The following is a 19,890-nucleotide window of genomic DNA, read 5'->3' as shown; positions in this document are numbered from 1 at the left end:
GCAAAGGAGAAGTGCTCACTATCACAGATTTTTTCAGATTTGTGTACAATATTTGAGAGAAATGGTTATTTTGTGTATATAGAAAATGTTTTAGATCTTTGAGTTCATCTCATGAAAAATGGGAGCAAAAACAAAAGTGTTGCATTTATATTTTTGTTCAGTGTAAGTGGTCCGAATTTTTTTTATGACAAAATACACATAACCTTCCTCAGGCAGTTTGGCAGTGTGTCAGTGTGTTTGTGCCGGGGACAGGAGACCCCCCCCACCCCATGATGAGCAGCTGTAAGAAGGTATCGGGGGATTCCTGCGGAGTGGAGTCAATTAATGTTTATTATTTTATTTGGTGGTTTGTGTTCCAGCTGTCGATCAGCCGTGCGCAGTTTTTCCACTGCAGCAACTCTATATCCACCCGTTAAAGGAAATACAACTAATGTGTTGAGTTATATCAGCTGCCAAGTCTACCAAATATATGGTGTTCTTAGTTTCCATTCCTCCTGTGTTTTATGAGCGACTTATCAAGTCTTAGCAAACAGCATTAAAACATGATTAAACGTGACAGTATATAAAACTATGCTCGTATCTACCTATAGAAAAGCAAAACGGCCTCATTTTAGACGTAATTCTGTCCTCCTGCATACCGCATCATTTATGAGAATACATGTCATAACATTAACACAACATATTCCAGGTGGCTTTCAATAACATTTATATATATATATATATATATATATATATATATATGTATATATGTATTTCTCCCAGTTATGTTTTTGTGTGCACTGAGGAGTCTCAAACAGGCGTTTGTTTAATCATTTTAAGATTGGCTTTAATCAATGTTTGCAAAGTAATTCTTCATATATGATAAATGAGAGGTAACATTTGATTTATTGTATTATTTCCACATATTTCTCTCCATTCTTCCTTCTGCCTACAGTGTCGCAGTTTTTCGTCCCTCCCGTTTTTGTGCAGTGCGTACGCATGGGTCAGAGTTTGTGTGGAGGACCGCACATTTTCCCGTCAAGTTAGTTTTCTATAAATCGCGGACATCGCTTAGAAACTGGCGTACGCCATCTTTTGAGCGTACGCACCGTTTACTCATCAAGTAACTTAAACTATGGCAGAGTGCCAACATACAGCCCTGTTACAACATTATACCACTTTCAAATATGGTGTTCATGCTTAATTTTATATATATATCTATTTATAATAATATGTAATATATCTATATAAATGTTTCCCAAAAAATTGTCAGCTATATGGTGACAGCAGAAGGACCACTGAACACATCTGAACAAGTGCATTTCTAGGTATGCTGTTGGGGGGCATATTACTAATGTGTGAGTAAATATTACACTATGTTATTCCGACACTAAGGACAATTGACTGAGAGGGTTGTTAAAATTGCGGTAGCCACAGGTCGCCCCAGCTTGGGACACCGGGAGTGGTGCACAAGAAACAGTTTGAGGAATCAAGATTTGGAAGAACCCAGTGACATCGCCATCCAAAAAACTGTTTTCAGACCACGTGACCACAGGGTCAACTCAGGGAAAGTTTTGTATAATTCCCCCAAAACAACCCTACCAACCCCCCTGCTGTTTATAGCATCTCCACCTCCAATGTGTCTCTTTTTCTCATTTTCAGAGTTCTCATTACTGCAGTAGATATTTATATGTTTGGTCAACGGGTGGCATGGTCCCACACAGTAGGAGCAGCTATATTTCACTCAGCCTTTTGTCTGCACGGTTTCTTTATCTATAAACCGAGCTCAGGCCGTCGCCACTTCTAACCATTAAAGATGCCCCGTCTCCACCCCCTTACTCCCACCAATCCTCCCTCATGACCCCCTGCCTTTGTTAAAGGGGAACTCGTATGTAACTTCACAAGCAGACTAAAAATAGACCTGAAATTCCTGCAGTCTTGCAGAGTTAATTGTGCTTAATCTTATTGGAGGAAGAGGGAACAAGTTCCCTGGGAAACGGGTACAAACTCTGGATTTGCAGAAAAGCAAGGCATGATAATCAACTATATGCTATTCGTGTTTTTCCACTTTCTTCTAACAGCAATTCCTTAAACACAGGTTTGGTTCAAATGGGTTCTAGGCAAATGCTTGGTGGGTCTGAACATTATAAAGGAAACTGGATCATGGAACAAACTTACATTCCTCAAATATTGCTCTAAATGGTCCGTTAAATAGGTACTTCCTCTGCAGGAAGCAGAATATACACAAATAGATTTTATTATGCTCAAGTTGAATTCCCAGTTAATCTTCCTGGAAAAAACTGAGCCTTCGTTGTGACTGTAGGTCTGAAGACGTATCATTTTGTGAATTCTTCCCTCTAAAAATAGCGAGCGGAGGATAGGGGTTTTAACCACAGAGTACATTTGAGGTCTGAGCACTGTCTCTGCAGATTGTAGGGTGCTGGGTTTGATCCTGTGAGAATCCGTTTGACTTGATGTGAAGAGGAGTGACCCCAAAGCACCTCAGTGAAACGGCTACTGCTGAACCGTGCCAAACCAACAGGCAAAGGGAGACAATAACATGTCATTTATGAACTACTTTGGAAGCCAATGTGTCATGTGTTACAGTAAATGCACATCTTGTGGTTTTAAAAAACTGAAGAAAGACAGTATGTCAGGAAGACATTTCAGAAAGGGTCTTGTGTTCTCAGACACTGAGATGAGTTTAGCCAGGTACATTAAGCCAGCATACAGTTAACAAAGTTTAACAGTTTAACAAAGGGCACATGCTATAAGGACTGGAAAGTGGTGGGACTAACACATCAATATTTCTTTGAAATTACATAATGAGTTCCTGAAAAAGTACCAACTTGGCCACCATAGGTGAAAAAAGACAATGTTCTGTCTGACAGCAAGTAACTTTACTGCTGTGCCTGGAAATTACACTTATGACAGTGGTGAGCCCAAACAGTAAAGCTGTGGGGCTAAAAGCATGTCTTAAAGACTTTATGTTGAGATTCAGAGATTGATTTGGGTATATTCAAGATTGTTTTTAAATCAACTAACTGTAAAAGTTGTGAGGAAAAAGACACCCAAAGTTTCTGGCAAAAGGTCACTTCACATAAAAACTGTAAATTCCTTTTGTTATAAAACGCAGTGCTGGCTGTGGCTGACCTGCAGCGGTCTGTGTAAAATCACCACATACTGTAGATTCTGCAGGCTTTGTTTATCTCAGAGGTCTGGACAGGATGGAGAGCAACAAAGGCAAGTGCTCTTTAAATGTAAGCCACTAAACCAGTCTGGCTGTCCTTTCTCCCAAGGTGTAACCTCAGGATTGTAAAGGAGAGTGTGATTGTGTGTGAGTCACTGTGGAGGTGAAATGAATTGAGGATTACCGTGACACTCTCTGGAAACTCCTCTGCAGTGGGGTGAAGCAGCACATGTCCCTTATTGGGTAGGTTCATGTAGAGGCAGTTGGCAGCGAGGTCATCAGGCAACGTCAGTTTGTCGTAGCGATGGTCACTCATTTGCTGCATGATCTACACAAAAAGATAGAACACACAAAGGAAATAGCTTTTAGGTAAACAGGCAGTTTGCAGTGCACATGACTTCCAGACTCAGACAGAAAACATTACGTTATTCAGACTATCAGGTATTTTCATTCTGAAGCAAGGCCCAATACCAAAAGCAGCACCGCGTCTTTCTGCTGGCCAAACCGCTCTCGGGGGCCTAGGGGGCCTTAATGGAGAACACAGGAGCAGACAGACATTCTTTCTCAGCAGATGTCATGTTATTTATGTAATCTGAAGGGGTTGAAGGTAGGACAGGAGGTGGGGGAAGAGAGGCAGAGAAGACGCCCATGTTGCCAAGTGGAAGTCGGCGGGTGAGGATGTTATGAACAGAGGAGAGGCAGGTGCCTCTTAATGTTTATGAGCAGAACATCTGTGGACGGATACCTCAGAGACAAAAAGGGGAGGGGAGGTGGAATGGAAGAAAAAAAAATCTAAAAGCGTCAACATTTAGGAAAGGTATTTTGAGAAGGTAGATCTTTTCAACAGATATAGTGTAGACTCCTCTGTGCTTTTCTAACACGCTTCTTCCTGTTTTTATCTTTAGTTTTTAATTGGCGAGAGCAGTTGAATCTTTTGAATCATGATTAAAAGAACAAAAAAAATCACTGTTGAAATTTTAATTTCAATAATGTGGATTAGATTTTTCTCATAAAATCCACACACAGGGTGGGGAAAACAGTGAGGTTGGTGAGCACAATGGGCTCTGTTGCTATAGAGAATGTATTTTCACTTCCCACTAGAGGGCTTTTCCTGTGTGATAAAGAAAGAACTTACGTTGCATTACATTATTTGCATAATTACCAGAACAAAGTCACAGTCCTTGGACACTAAAAACGGAGTTATTGTCAAATAAATAGATCTGACTGATCCAACCCAGGAGCAAATGTGCTGTTTCAAGTACTCTGCTGGGCTTTCATGACAAATCTATTTGGCACACAGGAAGTAACACATTTTATGTTTCTGGCAGCAGCAACAGTTCTTGGTTGGAATAAATAAAAGACCAATCTTGTGGTTAGTATGATGATCACTATATCCCACCATTAAAAAGAAACACAAGGAAAGCGTTCGACTGGACCTGTTTTTAAATGAGCGATCTCTGGGAAGTGTTGCAAAGTACTCAAAAGCAAAACGTTTACAGCACACCAGTATGTCCTAGCAGGTTAGACATACGTTTCTTTGATGAATAAACAATAAATGAACGGTAAATCAAATGTTCTTCCTACAAGCTGCGATGGCCATTTCTGAGTACATGCTGTGTGAGCCTACTATGCGTATGTGTATGTGTAATCTGACCATACATTCCCAGGTCACTTGTGGGTGTGTGCAGCAGCCCTCAGTGAAAACAATGTCCATGCGCGTGACCGCTAACATTGTCTCCCACACAGCGGTATTCAAAATGGAAGAGGGGAGAATAAGCGTTGACTCTACCAAATATCACAGTTCCTGCTTCACTCAGAGTCCCAAATACATCTTATTCCCCACCCAAAACAACTATAGGTTTAAGGGATATGTCCTACAGCTCATTGTGGTTTTTTTAATGTTCTGATTCATGAAATGCAAATAAGTCTTGAGATATTTTTAAGATAACAGTTTGTTCTCCTGGCATCAATGCCTAGGGGTATTACTGTTCTATATAAGGCCAGATAACTATCTCAAGTATTATTAATACTGAAGATGTTTTTTATTATTTTTATCACAGGCCCAAGAAATACACAATTAAGGGTAGGATTATCTTGGCTACGGTATGATTTTAAGACATTTTTGGGCAAGATTTCCAGATGTTTTGCTAATATCAATCGTCAGCCTTTCATTATTATTATGCCTCAAATTTGTGGTGAAAATGGATAACCAAGACTTCTACAGTACACCATCACCCTGGCCATCGACCAGACATAAAGCTTCAGCCAATCAGCATCAACCTATATCTGGGCTGTTGCCGGGGTCCAGTTAATACACCGAGTGGTAACTGTGCTCAGTCAGAGCTGCTGAAACACAATATTTACTGGAAGGTAATTAAATCCCCTCTGGGCAATCTTCCCCAGTTAACAAATACATTGACACATTTTCTGGACCTGATGCGGCTCACAGTGGTCATCTAGATAATCTGTATTTTGCCACCTAATATGAATATGTATAATGCTCATTGTGGTAATCCTTCCCAGGAAGCCTTTAAAAGTTTTACAATACTTTTTTCAGTGATGAACAACAGCAGCATGACACATCAAACTTGAGGCCACTTCCAACTACTGGAGGGGAAATACAAATGGTTACTGTTGATGTAAGATAAATGTTTATTTCACTACTTTCGATACTGTTGGAATACAAGGTTGACTCACAAACTCAATAACATCATCAGTGAGGAAAGCCAGTTCTCAGATGCCATATATGGTCCTTTTCCTGATATGAAACAGGCTGCCTAGCTCATCCTTTTTTCTTAGCCACGATACCGGTGTGACACTAGGAAAGACAATGTCCTCTAGTCAGCTGTCCAGCAATGAACTAAATATCTCAAAACTATAGATTAGATTGCCATTCCCTCAGGGTTAAGTAAATCACTTAAGTCCCTGGAAGAAATAAAGCCAAAATTCCTAGACCTATATCTAAATAATCAACAGCATAAAGTACTAGATAACGCATCAATGTGTTTATCAAAATCAAATATCACCATTCTGAATACAACCTTCACAGGGTTGTCATCTTGTTGTGTTATAAATAAAAAGTCCTTGATGTGAAGACAAAGCCCTGACCAGGCAAGAAGAATGACCTCATGAATCAAACAAGGGCTGAGTGAACGAAGGGCTCTCTGGTAAACTAGCTCTGGCCTCTGCTATAGGGAGGGAGGTGTGAGAGGGAACAGGGAGTGGGTGCTGCAGCCTCTGACAGGAGGCAGTATTTTGGGATGATGACTTCATGAGTGAAGTTTGGCAGTGACAGCGGCATGGATGATGAAATCCATCCGGTCAACGTGTATTCCCATCCACGGGAGAGCTAAACACAGACTGGAGACTACACATGGCGTACACTTATACACATTCTGAGCACACATCCCGGATAGAGACAAAGCCAAACTGCTGAACAGAGTGAAAATGAACAGCCTTATTAACCAGATGTCAGTGAGATATACATATACAGACCTCACTCTGCCAACAGGCCAGGGTCTCTTTTCTTAACTGAATATTTTATAGCAGCAACATTTTAGCTCCCTAAAGACTGTTTAAATTAGTCAGGCTCCAGCTTTAATTGGTTTACATTGTCCAGGGGTATACAACCTCATTGCCATAAGAGCTGCATTTACATCCAACACAAGCACTTTGAATGAATTAAAATAGCATTCATGACATTTCACCCCACACCCCAACAACGAGAACATTACCTAATTACACATCCACGGTCGTTAAAGGTCCTTTAAAACAGGAGCTAATTGCTCCAAGAGAGGGTGACGTAAGCTGTAATTAGAAAAGCTCTGTCATTTAGTCTCGCTGACGGCCCCTCCTCGCCCCGGCAGCTAATCTCTGGTGTGATCAAACAGGCAGGAATTTTAATGAGTCGATGCTGGGATATAGAATTTATGAGAACATGTGGTAATGCATACATTCTTGACGTCTTGTGTACACTTCCGCGATACAAACATGCATACAAAACCAGTAAGTCTGACCATGTGCTGCTCTATAAAGTATGTTGGGATGTGCTGTCAGATGGTCTGGTTTCAATTGCCCCTTCTGACATACACCAAATGGCTTTCACTTGACTTAAAGTACCCTTCTGTGGAGTTGGGCCAGTAGGGGGAGATATCACACTAGGAGGCAAATGAAAGGTCCTGCCAGCAAGGACCTTTAAAGGCCAAGTATATATATGTGTGTGTGTGTGTGTGTGTGTGTGTGTGTGTGTGTGTGTGTGTGTGTGGCATTACTTTTGAAATCAAACATATTACCCGTGTGTCACAACATTGATGTACATATTCACCTGCATTTACCCCTATGTGCCGTATAAAGTTCACATATAGTCCTATGTGTTGATGGTTGTACATTTTATGGGATAATTCCTTCAGAGGAATGGACTGAACCTTATTATCCTATTTGTGTCTCCTTAAGGGTCCTTTAGTCCTTTAGCATTCCCTAGTTTATTTTACAAGGACTTTGGTAGCAATCGATTCAGAAAGCCTTTTATGCGATAACGAGCTCAAGCTGTTAAATGCAAGGACAATATCTTTGTAATTAAAGCTGGAGTGAGAGCGCCTGTAGCGATCCCCTCCGATTAGCTGAGAATATGAATTAATGAGGAAGGTGACAGGTGGTCTCAGTGTGCTTGCAGTGGGAAACAGCCATCGAGTTGTAAGTAAGGGAGTCTGCTCTGAATCAACACGTGTGATGTCCTGTCTTGTAGTGTTATTCTTGCTGAATACTTTGCAGAGCAGGAGAAAAAAAAGGATAGACTCGTTAATACCAACAGCGTCAAGCCAAGAGTCAAAAAAATCAGCTGCAATGTGCGTCATAGTTATAAAAACAATGCCATTACATTGATTCCGTGGTTTCTATGACTACAGCTGGGGGAAGCACAGCAATGGGATGATGCTTTTACTGCACATACAACTCATACAAACACAAACTCCATACTTTGAGGGTCTTCTGTGCGTGTTCACTGGAGCCAATGAGGATAAGGCCTGGTCCTCCCATACTGCAGAAGCTTTTCAGGTGAAGCCCTTCCAGCACAGGCACGGTTGACACAGCATAGTCCTGCAACAACACAATCCAATTACGGTAGGTGAAGCAAAGACTGAATATGAAGATAGGACAGTCTCAGATAATAAACATATATTGTAATTAAAAACACCTATATCTACAGTATGGTCAAACTGTAGAGCTGGGATCAATTTAAAATACTTTGGGTTTGTGGTGTCAAAAATGAAGATCATGTGATAACATAATCTATAATTATATCTACCGTAGATAACTATATTACAAAAATATAAAAAGCAAGGGTTGGATTGTACAGGGATTATACATTAAGTTTATTTCCTCCTTTCTCAGTGTCAGTGCTTCAAAATCCTGTTGGACCACAACAAAGCGCTGTAAATTCAGTCGGTGTAGGTGAAATTATGGGATGCTATGTTTTTTATAAAAGATTCAAAGAGCTCTCTGTCTAAAGTGGCCTTTAAAAACAAGTATTGGGCAGTTCAGGGGCGGAAACAACAGAGTGTCTGGGAGAAGACGTTCCTGAGCCCAGGGCTCACAGGTACAGTTGCAAGAAAAAGTATGTGAACCCTTTGGAACTATCTGGATTTCTGCATAAATTGGTCATAAAATGTGTTCTGATCTTCATCTAAGTCACAACAATAGACAAACACATTCTGCTTAAGCTAAAACCACACAAATAATTATATGTTTTTAGGTTTTTATTGAACACACCATGTAAACATTCACAGTGCAGGGTGGAAAAAGTATGTGAACCCTTGGATTTAATAACTGGTTGACCCTCCTTTGGCAGCAATAACCTCAACCAAACGTTTCCTATAGTTGCATATCAGACCTGCACAACGCTCAGGAGGAATTTTGGACCATTCCTCTTTACAAAACTGTTTCAGTTCAGCAATATTCTTGGGATGTCTGGTGTGAATCGCTTTCATGAGGTCATGCCACAGCATCTCAATTGGGTTGAGGTCAGGACTCTGAATGGGCCACTCCAGAAGGCCTATTTTCTTCTGTTGAAGCCATTCTGTTGTTGATTTACTTCTGTGCTTTGGGTCGTTGTCCTTTTGCATCACCCATCTTCTGTTGAGCTTCAATTGGTGGACAGATGGCCTTAAGTTCTCCAGCAAAATGTCTTGATAAACTTGAGAATCCATTTTTCCGTGGATGATGGCAATCTGTCCAGGCCCTGAGGCAGCAAAGCAGCCCCAAACCATGATGCTCCCTCCACCATACTTCACAGTTGGGATGAGGTTTTGGTGTTGGTGTGCTGTGTCTTTTTTTCTCGACACATAGCGTTGTGTGTTCCTTCCAAACAACTCAACTTTGGTTTCATCTGTCCACAGAATATTTTGCCAGTAGTGCTGTGGAACATCCAGGTGCTCTTTTGCAAACTTCAAACGTGCAGATCAGAACACATTTTATGACCAACTTATGCAGAAATCCAGGTAATTCCAAAGGGTTCACATACTTTTTCTTGCAACTGTATATTACAGAGAAAATTGTAGAAGCCTTATTGGAGAAGCTTTCTTTGGCTGCCGGATGTTGTGTACCAAATATGGAGAGGTTACAAAACAATGACAAGGGAATAGAAAATGACACAGACTTGCTAAAATCTTAAAGGGCCCTGAACACTTGTTTCAAATCCTAAAGGTATAGTCCAGAGTTTGTGAACAAACTTACCATTAAAACACAGCAGAACATTGCTTTGCTAGGTAATACAACTGGCTCTGGATAAGTAACTCACACAAAGCATTTCTCTATTATAATACATGTTTGCGACTCAACAATCAAAGTTCTAGATTCCAAATAACTTTTTGGGTTACAAAGTGTAAAACACTCATAATTGTAGCTAGCCTGCCTTATCAGGACTCCACGGATTATATTTCTGAATGAATGATATTGACACACTTACAGTAATTAACAGTAGCCTGGCAACATGAGCAAACAACATTACAACATTTATTGGGGCATTTTTCCTTTCCTTCCTTTAGTCATAAATATTAAAATACCTCATGCTAAAGGACCAAAGCTGTTAAAACAATGGCAGACTTTTAAGGGTTCAAGCAGGACCCTATCCCTCAAAGGAGGTCTAAAACTGCATCCGTATGGATTGATATATGGTGCATATTAGTGCAGCAAAGGATCATATATACAGTACTTTTAAAGCACATTCAGTATATAACTTATCTTTAGCCTTTTATAGAGGATTTTGGCAGACCCCTTCATTAAAATATCAGTTGCTTGTCTCCTTGTTAGCAATAGTTAAAGCCTAGGGTTATAGGGATATTTAGTATTATGTTAGAGTGTACTAAACAGAAACAACATATATTGTAACATATTATATAGCTGACTTTTTTTTGCGTACATTTACTACTTTGAGCTTTTGATGCATGGACCCAGTTAGAATAACACGAACCCTTTTGTTAAATCGCAAAAGAAATAGTTGAGTCCAACAGAGATTTGTAAACCTTGAAGTAATTCTGAGCTGTAATTTGAATTATGATAGGATATGACTTCAGGCTTATTTTCCATGACCTTCCTCCCTGATTTTAAGTGAATACTTTTATATAAGCATATAACATTTTGATTTGCATCTAAAAACTGACATCCATGTGTTTTTTTAAGCACATAATATGTTTTACAATTGTTAATTTAGCTCTTAGCTTCATAACACAAAAGTAGGGTGTACATTTTCCCTAGTTACACTTTTTTTTTTAACATTTTCCATTCAAGTTTATGTTAACACTCTTCAGGGCCAGTGTTTGTGCTGCATCATTAGCTCAATTAAAGCGTTATGATTCAATGAAATAGTTATTGTGAGTGAACAGAACAGCATTTGGCAGATAATCGGAAGAAACTTAAATTACTCCATTCTGGATGTTTTCCTGAACTCTTTCCTGGCACTTGTTTTGAAGAAACAAAAAGGACAATTGGGAATTATGTAATCTGAACTTCCTCCACTCCTTATCCATGAACAGGAAGTTTTCTTGCAGTGCAAATTTAGAAATATGAGTAATGCTTTTTCTCCTGATCAAGATAAATCCTTAGGGAAGAGACAGAGTTGCTTTTGATCTGCACTAACAGGCGGAATTTACTGCCATGTGGTGACCTGAAAAGACCTTACTGAAAAACCCAGGAGCAGAACAGACTGGGCTTCACTCGGCAGAGTTTATGTCTGAATCCTATTGGTACAAGTTAGGAGTCAACACATCTGCAGGTGAAAATAAATAGTTTGGCCTCTGTATTACTTCTTCACGAACAAACTCATTCAATTCTATAGCACGGCCTGATCTGACCTCTGTAAGGACCGTAGAGAAAAGAGCTTTTGACATCTGTATGCAGTTGTTGAGTGCTAAACAAACCTGGCAACAAAGTGATCCTTAATTTGATAATGAAAGGAAAAAACAACATTGATAGCAGGTATCAATCTGATAAAAAACGGAAAAAACAATAATGGACGCTCAAGTGATTTTTCCTAGTGTCATTTGCCGGAGACGCATCATTAAGCTCTGTCTTATCAAAGATAAAAGAAAACACGGAGGAATCCATCATGAGGAATTCAAATCAGACACAGATGGGAAGAAGGAAGCACAGCCATCGGGCCTTTCAGGTTACCGTAATGTGTTGAACTCTTCATGCCATGACCCACCTCTGAACTTCTGAGTCAGCCTGCTTTTCTCTTTTGATTCAGTCTCTCAGAGCAAATCCAAGTGCATAAAGTCTGCAGTATGAAACCTTTTCACATTGCAATAACAGTAAACAAGACAGATATAATCAGTCTGGGTTGGTGACCCACACTGCGGCCCTGTTTGTAGGCTGCGTGACTAAGTACACGTTCTCCCAGTTTGCCTGAATCTGTGTTGTTTCAGTGGTGTTTGGGATATTATGCGCTATATTTCTTTTGGATGTGTGTCATGTGGGAGTGTTGATTGTTGAGCTCAGTTGCGGAAAACGAGGCCACAGCGCAATGTAATTACTGAGAGAGCAGTCGAAAAAGGAATAATATTGAAACCATTTAAAATATAAAACAACAACAACAACAACAACAACAACAAGGGTTGAAAAGAGACACAGACCAGGCTTATATACTGTTGTGAACTTAAAAAAAGGCTGGTGATCGATTTATTTTATTTTACCATCAACAAATCCAATGGAAGGCCAAAACCACTCTGTGGCACTCAGCACACACCTTACTTGTTCCGACTTAGACAAAGATCTTTAAATAAGTCACAAATATATAGTTTCATTGAAGAAAAAAGAAGGGATAAATAGTTTAATTGAAAAATCTTGTTTCTCCTCCCAAAATATTTCGAGGTACTTTGCATTTTTTGGTCATCAAATACATTATATATAAATATATATAGCCAGTAGGATGTTAAGAAGGGGTAACTTGATCTCTTAGAAAAAGTTTTGGTTTATATGAAGAGAATATAATCCACCTAGACCAGGGGTCTGCAACCCGCGGTTCTCGAGCCGCATGCAGCTCTTTAAGCCCTCTGCTCTGGCTCCCTTGAGCTAAGACAAAAATAAGAAGGAAATGAAATACAAATATTTGTAGGACTATTTATATTTTGTTGCACGGTTAAAAATGTTTCGTATCTTGTATTTTGAGGTGATACTGTGACACATCAATAAAAAACAAAACGGTTTGAATTAGATCAATTCAAATATGCGTCACATCCTGCTACGGTCACGCACTAGCGCCTTTTCTTGCAGGCGAATAACCTGACCCCCGGCTCGATGAGCGAACTATGGATAAATCAAAGAAAAGAAAAGTATTGGAGGAACACAGAGGGTTTAATTCTGCGTGGACAGAGTTATATGCTTTCACAGCAAACAATGCTGGCTTACCGGTTTATTTGATATGTGGAGAGAAGTTGTCAAAGGTGCTGCAGCCTTTACGTATTGGAGGAAAAACACGGAAGAGAAAGACAGCTGACGATCTTCAGTCATAATTCAATCAGTTAACTCTTTTTAGGGTGCAGCTATATGTTTTATTTATTTCAAAGTGGGCCCATTTTAATTATATTAATTTTCTTCAAATGTGCAGAGGACTCCCCAAGTGCTGTGCCCCAAGTCCAGGTGGGGCTCATCTCAGGAGGAGACGAGTCGGTCTACAGGAGTGAGGTACTGAAGCTCTCAGCGTGGTGTTCAGTGAACAACCTGGCACTGAACCCCACGAAAACCAAAGAGATCATCGTAGACTTCAGGAGGAATACTACCGACCTTGCTCCCCTCGACATTAACGGTGAGTGTGTGGAGAGGGTCGACACCTTCAAGTTCCTCTGTGTCCTCATCACCAACAACCTTTCCTGGAAGGACAACACCACAGCTGTCATCAAGAAGGCCCAGCAGCGTCTGCACTTCCTGAGGGTGCTCAGGAAGAACAACTTGGCCACTAAGCTGCTGGTGACCTTCTACCGCTCTACCATCGAGAGCCTACTGACATACTGCATCACAGTGTGGTACGCCAGCTGCACTGAGGCCGACAGGATGAGGCTCCAGAGAGTCGTAAAAGCAGCACAGAGGATCATCGGCTGCCCTCTCCCCTCCCTGATGGACATTTACACCTCCCGCTGCCTCAGTAGAGCCAAAAACATGGACAGCTCACATCCCGGCTTTCACCTGTTCAACCTGCTGCCCTCCGGCAGGCGCTACAGGTGTATCACATCCAAAACAAACAGACTCAAAGACAGTTTTTTCCCCAAGAGCCATCATTGCTCTCAACACCTGAAATCATGCGAATCAATGTGACTCTGTACATATATACATATATACCATTACTATTATTATTATTATTATTATTATTATTATTATTATTATTATTATTATAAATACACACTATTATTATTATTATTTATTACATTACAGATTTTATTTTTATACTCCTGGACATAATTACTGCACTTTATTCCTTATTTCTTTATTCCTTATTCCTAAGTATGTATGCTGCGTGTATTTTGTTGTCTTATGTTGTGATGCTTTTGTTTTTGTTTTCATGGCAACCTTGAAAGGGAGAAGCATTTATTATCATCTCATTGTATCTCACATGTATAATGAAATTAAATGGTTATATTCTATTCTATTCTGATTTATTTTAAAGTAGGCCTGTGTATTTTAATTCTCCTTATACGAGTTCTTTGTTTCTTATTAGAGCAAACAGTTTTCTATAATGTAATAAATAATAAATGCAAAAGAACTGTAGTTTTTTGTCTATGATATAACAATAAATACAACTTACTATCAAGCTATCAAATGTGTTTTGCAGCTCCAGACAAAAAAAATGTGTGGAAAAGGGGACAAAATGGCTCTTTTGGTCAAAAAGGGTGCAGACCCCTGCCCTAGACAGTGTAGCCTTGACACAAACGTGAAGTCGGAAGAAATGGAGGCCGAGGTGAATGAATGGACAGGAAGCAGGGGCTGCAGTGCGGCAGAGATGGATGAAGGAGTAAATGGGATTTGAGAGTACAGAGGGTAGAAGAGGATGAATAAAGCAAGATACATTGAGAGATGATGCTGTTATCTTCCTATCCTGAATCTTTTATGATTGATAACCAATTTATCTCTGAGTTTCGTGTTTCGGATGTCTGATTGCTCGCAGCACGCTTGTGCATTTAAGAGGCTAGACAAAGCCTCGTAACATTTAGTGCGCAGAACAACAATACGTTTCTGTATTTTATAATACATAACATAATATTCAGCTCATTATATTGGTGTAACCAACCAAAATTTATTGTGGTTGACTCTGCGTTCTGTGTCATTTTCAGCTGCAGCAGGCACATTTTTTCAACAAAAAAACTTTAAAAACCCATTATACGCTGCCTGTCGAGCAAAAGAAGGCAGAAAGACAATAAAATAGTATTTAGCTACTAAAGAGTTAGATATTGCCCTCAGGATTAGGTGGAAAACAAAATATAGCGGATAGAATAATGCCAAACTCCAATTAAATAATAATGATACTATGTATAATGTGTAAATAGGCAACATGTTTGCCATTTTAACTTTATGAGGTGTTATATTATGAGTGTTGTTTTACTGTTAGTTGTGCTGCCCCAAAGTGGTTATAAATATCACTTAATGCAAGTTAAGACCATTTAAATCCATTAAAGATATCTTAAGGACTTATGTTCTTTATTTATGCTGTGCTTGGCTTGAATACACAATTACTGAAGTCATTTTCAGCAAGGTTCAGTTACTTTTACGAAGTATTAATTGTGATCCGGACCTTTTTCACAAAAATACACCATTAAAACTCACCTTAAAGCAATCTGCTAGGATCTCTGCTCCTTTCTGATTGGTCCGCTTAGAAAGGCCCACAAAGAACTCTTGACCTGAAGAAAGAACAAGACGCCACAGAAGTTGTGTAAGGAACTACCAATTATATTCAATTCACTTTAATTTAAGAAAATAATATGTAACTCTATTAAGACATGTAGGTTGAATTATATGCAGCACACAGACCAACAAACACAAGAGATATTAAAAGATAGTCAAAAACAATCAAAGGCAATAAGCTTCAACAACTGTACATCAAATTGCCAAATACATACAATAATAATAAGTCATGCTACATGTTACCTTGGTTGGTTATTGGCTAATGGTTACACAAGCCAAAAAAAAACATTATGACATCACAAAGTGACAAAAATCTGATCTGCTCATTTTCAGACAGGATTTTATATAAATGGATCAGGACAAAAAGAGAGTTTAAACTTTTTTCCTGAAACATTCAGAATCTCTTTACACAGAGGGGACACATATTTATTTATACAATACATGAAAAAGTGGATTTGGCATAATAGGTGACCTTTAACATCTAGACATCTCAACATGACAACTAAAACGTTCTGGAATCTGCAAAGACTAACTTAAGTCCATAAGTCGTAGAACAACAGCCGTACAGTGAGCCTGTGGAGCTACATGAGGTGAACAATGCAGCACCACACTGTGTACTCTATGCCTGCCTGTGAGAAACGCCAGCTGTGGTCAGTCTGGTGGGGCGCAGGCAGGCAGAGCCCTGAGATCCTGGCTCGGCTGCAGCAGCACACTGCGCTCAGGGAAGTGCTCCACACTGCTGAGACTCTACAAAATGAGCCGTTAGCCGAGGCACTGCCAACAGGAAATGTTTCTAGTCTTGCCAGGTGAAACCGATTTGAGATGGATGGAACGAACGCACAGAGCCAATGTCTAGAAACCCAATTAGGTGTACCATACTTTTTCCTTGTGGCCTGCACGGTGTAGAAGATACCGGCACACACTTTAACCTGTTAAGCCCTGAGCCTGTTTTTCAGGCCGCAGGGTCGAAAATGACATTCCCAGAACAAATGACCATATCTTCACTTCTAAAAGGGGTAAATTAATTATCTTTTTTCTCAAAGCAATGACAAACCTGTGAGTTGGATGTAGAAAAGTCAGAATCAATATGGAATATTTTTATTTTAAAATAAATTCAGATTGAACATAGTAAAAAAATGTCAATTATGGTGTCCGTCAAAAAAAAAAAAAATTACTTATAGTGAAAACCACCCTTGAATGATGGGATCGGAGACTAAAAGCTTTAGGAATCCAAAGGAAAACATATAATAAGTACCCTGTATCAAGATTGTTGCAAAACAAGTGACATTTGACCTTTTTTAGAGAGGTTTAGCAAAAAAATAAACACCTTTAGGGTCATTTGGGTGTATTTGGGTGTATTTGCCCTAGAACCGAAGGGGAAGTTCCACACACACACACACACGTTACCATTGAGGAGTGTGACGCGCACGCAGTCAAAAGATATGAAATTTCACTCAAACTAGTAAATATGAAGATGGATTATCATTAATCATTTCAAAGTGACACAGACACATTGGATTAACCATTGGATTAACCTTAAACAGAATTTTTATCGTTTTGATGCCATTGAACACAACTTTTGATCAGAAAAACAGCTAAGGTAAGAATATCTCCGTGTTTCCTCCGTGAAGTGTTGTGATGTCTGTTTTCGCTTCCTCTGTCGCGAGTTCTGATCGCTCAGTGATGATACTTATATGCCTTTGTAGAATCTCAGCTTGCTAATCGATATCGTGTTTGTGCAGATCCGATAAGTAATACGGGTATTTTACCTTGAGTTCTGTGCTAACTGCGTTTGCATTTTTTTGCTCAGGGCTAATTCAGAGCCTTTGTTGTTACCCTTATGTTTCCCGGTACCGGGGGCATGGGGCTTAAGTGGTTATTAACTCACCACATGAATGGGCCCAATTCTCTGCCCTCACTAAATTGTATTTACTAATGCTAAAGAGAAGAGGCCCATGTTAAGAGGTCCAGCTGATTTGATTTGAACGTGGTACACAATGTTTTTGCAACAGAATGTTTTTCAAGGGAAATTCTGCTTATTGCACCGAGGAACCAGGTCATCGAGGTTACCCAGAGGAATATTTGGAGGAGGATCCAGAAAAAACAGACAAGTTTTGAAAGCTGAAACTGCGGAGGCTCATACTTCCACTTATTTCTTATTTTTGTGTTTACAATCACATCCCTTTTTTTGTGATTATATTCAACAAGTTCATGCAAAGTAAAATGGGGATTCAATCTCAATTCTGATCCGGTCGGACGATTTTCACAGATTCATGTCAATCAGCAACACGCACGTTATGTTCCTGCTTAGCAATACTTTTTATTATGTTCGGAGAATTTCTGAGTTTGTTTATGGCTGCACGGGGAAAGATCTAAGGGAGAACCAACGTCATTACTGACCTCAATGATTAAAACAAAATGGGAAAACATTTTTTGTCTAGCTGCTTACGCGAACCAGAGTTTTTGTTCAGGTTTATGCCAACGACGTTTACTTCCTGATATTGTTTAAACTAACAACTGGAAAAGCAATGCTACATTGAACTAAGCTTGGATGCAATAATTGGAATCTTAGAATGTATCCGTTCAATGGCGAATAGAGCACTTTACTACTATTTGCTGTGATATTCCTTTCATTCATTTATAGAAACCACAAGACACAACCGCTTTAGCTAGAATGACGACTATGTTTTTTTGTAGAATGTTTTTATTTGTTGAGGGCCTCACGTTGTTTTGATTCGTACAAAATAAAATGATCGAGGCAACATAGTTTACCTGTGAAAAGCACATCTCCTCCATCCAGTGTGGCGTTCTCATCAGTCATTTCCACGATGTTCAGATTCAATTCCTTCAGAGCTGCTTTCATTGCCTCCGTCTGGAACAACCACAAGGACACAAACAGAAATACACTTAAAACATCTGCTGATATTAAACAAACGACTGTGATGACGTGGAGTAAGCTACACCACTGAATTTCCTCTCTCCAGGATTATTATGATAGGGTTCAGTTTTAATCAGACATCTGTAAACAAGATGATACAAATCAGTCTGAGGATTTACACTGGATTTCTTTAAGGCACAGTGTTTAGCAATACCCAGATTTCTGAGATTGAGTGCGCTGAAACAAAACCTTTTTTTTCTCTAACAGGTTTCGATGACATCACTTAATGAGCCATGAAACTACGTCATTTTGGAGGAAGTACATTAATATTTTTACAAGGCAGGGCCAGTGGAAAATAGGTACGCTGAAGGACCAACACAAACCCTAAAAAAGCCTCTTCCTGTCCTCAGGTTCTGGGTCATCTGTTTTCCATACATTTATAGGAAGGAAGTCAAATGATGGCTGCCACCCGGATAAGATCAACATAAATTATGGAATGCATTCCCAGGATGGAAAATGAAGGTCACACCACATTTCACCTGTATGTCCTCTCGACTGAAATGGAAACCTGAGGATAGGGCAGGTCTTTTTTTGGCTGAACTTTGGCTGGTCTGTTCTCCTGTCTGATCGCACAATGTGATTTTACTGTCCTGTATTTGGGGTTCCTGCGGGAGTAGTTTCCAAGTCCAGTCATGTTAGCGAGAGCATCAGTGTTTCCATAAGCCCTATCTCACTATGACCTCAGCCTCTCCTCATTTGTGGATGGCCACACCATGAGGTCACTCAGGTAGACTGCGATGCACTTCCCAAAAAGCACAATAAATGCCTGCAAGCGCATAAAAGACTACACAACTCTTCTTTAATTATGAACTTATACATTGTGGTTTAATACTTAGTCACAAGTAAGGAATAAGTAACTAGCTATACCTAGTCATTTATATCCAGGCAACACCTCTCTGTATAGTATGATACAGTTTAACAGAAGTACAATCTACATCCTACAAAATGATTTCAAAGTTGACTCAACATCTCTCTAAGACAGTTTGAACAAAAACAGAACATTATAAATATGTAATGTCTGATTTAATCCAAAACTATTGTAAAAGATTGCATTAGTTTAGTGTACTAAACTCATAACTGCGATTATGTTCAATAATGACGTCTATACAGCAGGTTTTTTTCCTATGACTTTTCCTTTATATAACCATAAACTTTCCAATCAAATCACTTTCAAGAAGACGGACAGTTAAATCCCACAGAATTATCAGTCTTTCCTTTTCAATGTTTCATCTGAAGGAATTCGGCTCATCTTGTTCTTTAAACAGGAAGAACACAACGTCCTTCCAAGTAACCGGGTTCCCGATTCATACGTGGTCTCTTAAAAGCAACAACGTGCACCATAATGAGTGAAGCTTAGAGGTAATTTCCCCATCAATGTATTTATCCAAAGCCAGGACAC

The 19,890-nt window shown here is 39.5% G+C and overlaps 1 protein-coding gene across 2 annotated transcripts in view; it reads right to left on the bottom strand.

Annotated features, from left to right (window-relative positions):
• Positions 1-19,890, bottom strand: part of ddah1 (dimethylarginine dimethylaminohydrolase 1) — a 75,788-nt gene that overhangs the window by 4,269 nt on the left and 51,629 nt on the right. For both annotated transcript variants that reach the window (XM_079679408.1, XM_079679407.1), the window contains exons 2-5: positions 18,326-18,425; positions 15,476-15,549; positions 8,144-8,263; positions 3,354-3,497 (exon numbers count right to left, since the gene is read on the bottom strand). In XM_079679408.1, the coding sequence (XP_079535534.1) occupies positions 3,354-3,497; positions 8,144-8,263; positions 15,476-15,549; positions 18,326-18,416 (429 nt within the window). In that variant the 5' untranslated portion in view covers positions 18,417-18,425. The remainder of the gene's footprint in view (positions 1-3,353; positions 3,498-8,143; positions 8,264-15,475; positions 15,550-18,325; positions 18,426-19,890) is intronic.

The sequence above is a fragment of the Notothenia rossii genome (assembly GCF_949606895.1).
Source record: "Notothenia rossii genome assembly, chromosome: 1".
NCBI classification, from domain to species: Eukaryota; Metazoa; Chordata; class Actinopteri; order Perciformes; family Nototheniidae; genus Notothenia; species Notothenia rossii.
Note: the sequence above shows the minus strand (reverse complement) of the source record. Positions and strands in the feature narration are given on the sequence as shown.